The sequence below is a fragment of the Montipora foliosa genome, chromosome 2, assembly GCF_036669935.1.
Source record: "Montipora foliosa isolate CH-2021 chromosome 2, ASM3666993v2, whole genome shotgun sequence".
In the NCBI taxonomy this organism is placed as follows: domain Eukaryota; kingdom Metazoa; phylum Cnidaria; class Anthozoa; order Scleractinia; family Acroporidae; genus Montipora; species Montipora foliosa.
This window is the reverse complement of record NC_090870.1, coordinates 29,892,673-29,900,172: the sequence shown is the minus strand read 5'-3', so window position 1 is coordinate 29,900,172 and position 7,500 is coordinate 29,892,673. Positions and strand designations below refer to the sequence as shown.

Here is a 7,500-nt window from a genome sequence, read left to right as displayed (position 1 = left end):
AACTTTAACACATATTCATCCTTCTCAAAATTGCCATTTTCGTCATTTTTGGGCGAAATAGCGGCCAATTACACCCAGAACCCAGTAATACCGGACGCCATCGTATACGATGGCTGGGTACTCTTATACTGGCTAATGATCACGGAGACTGCATTTCAATATTTTCGGTTATTCTAGCCGTTTCAACTTTAACACACATTTTTGCTTGCTTAAATTTGCCATTTTAATTATTTTTCGGCGAAGTAGCGATCAAATACACCCAGAATCATGGAATACCGGATAGCATCGTATACGATGGCTGGCTACACTTATACCGGCTAGTAATCACTGAGAAGTTATTTCAATATTTTCGGTTTTTCGAGCCGTTTCAACTTTAACACACATTAGTTCTTCCTTAAAATTGCCATTTTCATTATTTTTCGGCGAAGTAGCGATCAAATACATTCAGAATCCGTGAATACCGGATGCCAACGTATACGATGGCTGGCTACACTTATACTGGATAATGATCACTAAGAAATTATTTCAATACTTTCGTTTTTTCTGGCCGTTTAAGCTGTAACACATTTTTATTCTTCCTTAAAATTGCCATTTTAATTATTTTTTGGCGAAATAGCGATGAAATACAGCCAGAATCAAGGAATCGGGGACGTGATCGTATACGATGGCTGACTACAATACAATACAATACAATGTTCTTTTTTTTGAGAGGGTAATACATGATTAACCCAGTAACACATGGCCCTCTGTAATACAAAGGTCAGACCACAACACCGGGAACACTGTCCCCTACTCTTTTCGAATAGTGTGTGGGATCTTTAACGTCCCACAAAGTTAATGAACAAGGATTGTGAGACGAGACCTCCGGCTTATCGTCCTTATCCGAGAAGACTAGAGAGTTATTTCAATATTTTGGTTTTTAAGCTAGGGCTAAAATAGAGTCTTTTGTAAGAATATCGTTTTTCAGGTTGAGGCTGTTTAATTTACTTTTCAGCCGCTCTTATGCGAGATTTTGGCGTTTGACATTTCGTCCTAAGAATGTCTTGGGGTATCAATAACAAGTGTCAGGTGTCTTGATCTTTATCCACTGCATCTTGACTCCCACTAATGCAGTGCCAAACCCCTATAACAAACAACTTTGGCCGACTGAATATACCGTTTAGTGATTTCGCCAATGGCTAATCAATTTTCTGACTCTCGCAAAAAGTGAGAGGTCACTCAATTGCTATTTTGTTAGCAATTAGTAGCGGAATTTTTGGTATTTGTAGCTCGTGCCGGCTGACAACGTCAATCACTTTTAACGCCGGCAGCATTTAAATACATGTCCACTACTATTTCCTTTCTCTGAAATTCAGTTCTTGCCAAGAGCTCTTTCATATCTTTGCCAGGTTGCTTCGGGGTGCTTTGTCTGAGCAATTCACGTATCATTATGTCCAAGTATGTGTGCCGTACGTTTATAGCCCGCTATTCTCCGATCATTCCTTTTCTCTACCGTTTAACCGTTCTAACCCTAAACCCTAACCCTAACCCTAACCTTACCTAGTTGATTCTTCATTTCGCTCGTCATGATAGTTCATACGTTCTGTTTATTATTAGTGAACGTGTTCATGTACAACTAAATATCAGTTCTTCAGGATGTTTCTTTCCGGGATTTCAGTAGAGGTTGTTTTCCGAGGCTCGGATTTCAGCGAATTATCGGAAAACACGAATTAGAGGCATTAAAAAAAGTTATTGAAGTATCTGAAAACTGAATGCCTCTTTGCAATTGATGTTCTTTTCATTCCGCAGTGTCAACAAGTCACGCTTGAATGGTTTTCATCCTTTCTGCAAGGAAACAGCCCAAATAGACGGTATGTTTATGTGACCTCGAAAGGTTTTATTGTTTTCCGCAAAGAGGAGTAATGTTTCAAAATATGCCTTTATATGAAAACTACCGAAACTACCCCTCTTAATTGATGAGATTTATCTCATCATGTCATGTCAAATGTCTCTAGAGAACCCACAAAGAATACAAAACTATAAGAAGTTTACAGCGCTCCGTCGGAATCAAGGCATTCGTTGAACAAAAATGTCAATTTAAAGACCAAAATCTCTAAAAGTCTCGTTTTTGCCATCCTTGTCTGGTTTTTTATGAGAAATAATGGTTTCTCAACAGAATCCCTGAAAGAAATGACGTTCCAGGAACGAAATGAGTGTCTGGCAGATGCATAGTCCAAGAGGCTCAACGCCGAGGAGCGAGCTAATTATAACAGCCGGCTAAAACGGAAAAGATCCTCTCAACAAGAGAGCAAATCAAAAGGATCTTAGAAAGAATAAGTAATGAGGTCATCAAAATGAATTTCGGAATTTCGTGTTTTCCGGATACGTGTGGAAGGGGTATTAATTTTCCTTGAGCTGTGATGAGTCCACCAGGTTATCGAGTTCTAGCCGTCCTCTTGATGTCGTGTATCTCTGATGCGATCCGATTTCTTCACACTTCTTAGCAAATGAACATAACCTGTCGGATATGCTAAATACATAGACTTACATCCTACTTACTTGTTGTCGCTTGAATTTTCTTTGAAGGAACTACCCATCCAGAATGTCGCTGCTATCTCCAAACATTTCCAGCGTCAAGGTACAACGTACAGTAGTCTTCTTTTTCATTTGTCACTTTTCTTGTTTTGCTTCTATCCACCTTTTACTGTGGTCTTTGTAAGATCCCCTCAACTTTACTTTACTGGGATCCGGAAGAAATGTTTTAGCCGTAACGATCCTTGTAATATTTATAGGGTCATTTAAAGAACATCCTTTACGCTAATACAGCCAGCAAGAGGCACACGTTGTTCAACAGAAACAAGCAATCAGACGTGTTGCATTTAAGTTGTGCCATCTGCGGCCCTTTCTCATCTTCAATGGTATGCATGTCTCGATCCTGTCTTTAAAACACGCTAAACTTTCTTACAATGGTATAAAATCCAGCGTTAACATTTAGAGAAATCAGGACGGAAGACGTTTGTGATGACAATTCAAACCCACAGCTGAGTGGTTTCACAAGCTACGTGTCACCAAAAATTTAGTCTTTTTCTGTTTATAATGTCGTACTTACAAAGAACATATCTAACCACTCTCACCCCTTCCCCTTCCTCTCTGGACGTTCCCGTTAAACTAGTGAGAAAATGTTTGGAAAAAACACAAACAAAATGTCTATGTATTGGAAAAGTTATGTATGTGACGACTTCAAAGTTTCTTCATTTTCAGATTCGGCGATGCTTAGAAGTACAATCCTTCTTGCCAGAAGTTTGGTCTGATTTCAACCAACACAACACAAGGATGTGTAGCTACGTTTTGTCTGTCTTGGTTCCTGAGGTATAACATATCAGTACTACTTCGATTGGATTGTTTCCCTGTTCTTTTGCTACTACTTACAACATTAATTGTCAAGTGAAGCTATGATTTATTTCATATACCATTTCATCATTAACATTAATTGTGGAAATCTGAACATCAGTTTTTTAGTTGCAACATAAACTGACGAGATTTTGCAATTTCATTTAACTGAGATTTTTCTCTCCACACATTTCTTAACTAATTGTGGCAACCTACTCGGTTCTCCCTGATTCTTTTACTCGTGCAATTTAATTTTATTCACACACGCGCTGGACGACACCAACGTATTCGCTAATCTGATATGAAACCATATTAAACATAAGCATACTAGTTGAATTACTATGGACCACATCTCACAAATACTTTTGTTATGTTTGACAGGCAATTGTATATGTCATGATGACCAGAGAAGGCTGTTCTCGCCATACGGTGGAACGTTTACTTGGTGCAAGTCAAATAAATCCCCAAGGAGAAGTAACAGATGAAGATGACTAGCTAGCTGACTTTACGTTATTCCAATTTTTTTTTTTATATAACGAATGTTCTTACATTAGACTGTGCTTTGAGGTGTCTGCGAGAGTTAAACTGAATTTATCAAATTATAATTTATATAAGATGTGGAAAATGCAACTCACCAATCACTCAATAATAAATGACTTTTTTGGCAAAAAAGCAGATCGATCGTTTACGTCAAGGGCAACTCGAACACATTTTATGTTCCGAAAACCTTGCCGAGGGTTAAGACAAGGGGTTCAAAATTTAAATTTCTGTCACAATGTATTACACCCTCCCATACAAGTTAAAAACATGTTATGATGTCGCAGGATATCCGGAACCCTCTGACCGATATGTTGACTTTTCCGTGCCAAAACTGTGCTACAGCAATTTCATTTTATATAAATGCCACGATACTGTCACGCTACAAAAAAAGGATATCACCTTAATTGTGGCTTTATCTGGCAAGCTATGTGTGCGCAGCCTCTATAGGACACTATAGCGAACACCTTTCGAATAGGCAAAATTTCCCACCGTGCTACTAACCGGACACGCGGATACATATTAGGGCGTGGTAGGCCAGTAAAGTTCACCGAACTATTTATTTGGGATCAATATGCAAAGGTCAAAAGTGATTTAACAGGAACTCAATCCACCAAAAGCCTGAGCAAAAATTCCAACGGGAAGCATGCAGTTCCCTTCGGCAGAAGTCAGGCCGATTCCCGGTCGGACAAGGGTAAAAGTGGCCCGTTTGGGCCGATTCCCGGTCATACACGCAAGAATCTGGCCCGTTTGGGCCCAGGAAAAAATCATTCCAACTCTCCAAGGGAAGGCCCCTCCTGCGCCCTGACCCAGGGCGGGGAGGGTTTTTTTTTAATTGGACTCTGCAGGCCGCCCCGAGTCCCCGGGAATCGGTCCCACGGTGACCCCGGGCGCCAGACGTGATCTCCGCCTCTCTGTGACTCGTGACGAAGAGTCTGCACACGTGAGAAAAACACGTTTTTGGGCCGTAACTTCCCTCCCTGGACAGCCAGGACCCCCGGACCCATAGAAAAACATGCAAAATGGTGTGGTGCATCTGGTGGTGGCATTGGTTTTTCTTCAGCGTCCCTAGGAAATGCTCTGCATACGAGAGAATAGCCTGTTCTCACGTGGTGGCACCCCCTGATTTGGTGCTGGGACCCCCTAACCCCAAGAAATGCATTTCCCATGGGAAGTTACATCCAGATATGCTATTGGCTACTCTGTCGTCCATTGGAAACGCCCTGCATACGATAGAGAAACGGGTTTTTGGGCCAAAACTCCCCCCGGTTTTGTGTAATCCCCACTTATTTCACGAGCTGAATCTCCTGATCCCCTTCCACAGAGAAAACTGTCTTTCGGCTTTCTCCCGCCCGCGGGTGTATGCCCAGTTTGAGCCTCGTAGAGTATCAAACTTGGCGACGTTTAGTCTAATCGACTTCTGAAGGGTTTCAAATCTTGTGTGGAACTTAAACTAACACAGGATCTGCACGGCCAAGTTCCCCAAAACCTTTTTTCGGCTTTCTGTGGAACTAATCCCAAATATCTATATACTGTTGGAAAGGTCTCGGCTAGATCTATCACGTGACGAAGTTTGGGCACCCCCTGTTACATTGGGTATCCTGTGCACCGTTTTATGTCTGTAACATTCCTGCGTTTTATTCCCTTGAGACCCCACTGCCCATGCACCAAGAGCCCTTTGCCCAACAACTTGTGGCACCTTTTCGCCCCAGGGCGAATCGACCTGTACGTGCCAGAGGCCCGAGAACGCCCTTATTTTGAGACAAAAGTGCCCCCCCCCCGAACTCCTCCTTCGATCACGTGACGTGCCCCACATTGGCTCCACGACGGTTCCTCTCGGATTGGCCGGATTCTAAATCTCGGGGGAGCTATACTTGAAAAACTGGTTTTCGGTTTTCTGGGTCTAACTCCCCCCGGATTTGATCGGAGAGCGCGAGATCGGACCATGAGGATAGGTCTTGTTACGGGCAATCCCTCGGTTGGGTTGGTTTTGTTTTTGTTCCCCCGCAGAATAATCGACAGCACTGCAAAGTTGCGATCTTTGGGACCTTGCCATTTCCCCCCCTTAAGAGCTGCGCCCTTTTAACTACGTCAGAGCGAATCAGCGTCGCACGACGCATCCCTTGGTTTTGTTGGTTTGACCGTACCACCTTCGGCTGAGCATGCAGGAACACCTTGGGGCGAAGTGGTCATTGGCATCTAGCTCCCCCCGGTTTGGTGCTGTAACCCCCTTAGTAACAGATATACATGCACCATCGAAGGGGCTATAACGTGATACCATTGGTTAGTCTCCATCATGTACACATGAGAGAACCGCTTGATTTCAGTTGGTAGCACCCCCCGGAAAAGAGCTGAGACCCCCTAACCCCAAGAAATGCATTCCCCATGTAAAGTTACATGCGAATATGATATTGGTTTGTCTCCATCGTCCCCAGGGAATGCTGTACACACGTGAGAAAAGCCTTTTATTTTGCCATATATCACCCCGGTTTTGACCTGGGTCCCCCTAACCCCAAGATATGCATTCGCCATGGAAATGCGCATCTTGTGGTAACCCTGGTTAGTTTATATCGTCCCTGGGGAAGGCTCTGCATATGGGAGAACGGCCCGTTTCCATGTGGTAGCACCCCTCCCCCCCCCCCCTCTGGAAAGGAGCTGGGACACACCCTAGCCCCAAGAAATGCATTGGCCATGGAAAGTTACATGCAAATATGCTATTAGTTACTTTCCATTGCCCCTTTGAAATACTCTACATACCACAGAGAAAACTGTCTTTCGGCTTTCTCCCCCCCCCTCCCTCCCGGTTTGGTGCTGGGCCCCCCTAACCCCAAGAAATGCATTCGCCATCAGATGGTGCATCTTGTGGTACCATTGGTCAGTCTTCCTTGTCCCTGGGGAATGCTCCGCACATGGGAGAACAGCCTGTTCTCACGTTGGTAGCAGCCACTCTGGAAAGGAGTTGGGACCCTCTAAGCCCTTGAAATGCATTGGGCCAGTGAAAAGTTACATGCAAATATGACATTGGTTACTCTTGATCGTCTCTAGGGAATGCTCTACACATTTGAGAAAAACCTGTCATTTGGCTCTAGCTCTCCCCGATTTTGAGCTAAACCCCCTAACCCAAAGATATGCATGTGTAATGAGGTGGTTAGTCTTCATCGTCCCTGGGGAATGCTCTGCATGTAGGAGAACGACCTGAACGGCCTTGTTCTCACGTGGTAGCAACCCCCAGGAAAGGAGCTGTGACCCCCTAACCCCTAAGGGGTAACCATGCATTTTTCAGAGATAATTAAGCTTCGATTTGGAAAAGAACCCCATACATTGCTCTGTATTGCAGACCTTTTTACAAATATTGTTGATAAATTATCTTCGAAAAATGCGTGGTCACTCCCAATTTTCTTTTTGGATCTCAATAACACTAGTTAAGGTCTGCTTTTCCCGCATATTCATTAAACAGCGAAAAATAGTAGGCATGTAGTCGACAACAAAACGACGGATAGAATCAATCGCTTGCCATATCATCAATACAGAGGTTAAAGAGAGCAACGCTAGCACAGTTCCTTGAGGAACGCCTGAACTCGCGGGAGTCCATTC

At 43.3% G+C, this 7,500-nt stretch overlaps 1 protein-coding gene across 1 annotated transcript; it reads left to right on the top strand.

Moving 5' to 3' along the window:
• Positions 1 to 1,727: 1,727 nt before the first annotated feature.
• Positions 1,728 to 3,989, top strand: LOC137990670 (uncharacterized). Its single transcript, XM_068835792.1, has 5 exons — positions 1,728 to 1,850; positions 2,566 to 2,617; positions 2,772 to 2,897; positions 3,241 to 3,348; positions 3,751 to 3,989. The coding sequence occupies exons 2-5, from the start codon at positions 2,582 to 2,584 to the stop codon at positions 3,862 to 3,864; spliced, it is 384 nt and encodes a 127-aa protein (XP_068691893.1). The 5' UTR covers positions 1,728 to 1,850; positions 2,566 to 2,581; the 3' UTR covers positions 3,865 to 3,989.
• The last annotated feature ends 3,511 nt before the right edge of the window (positions 3,990 to 7,500 follow it).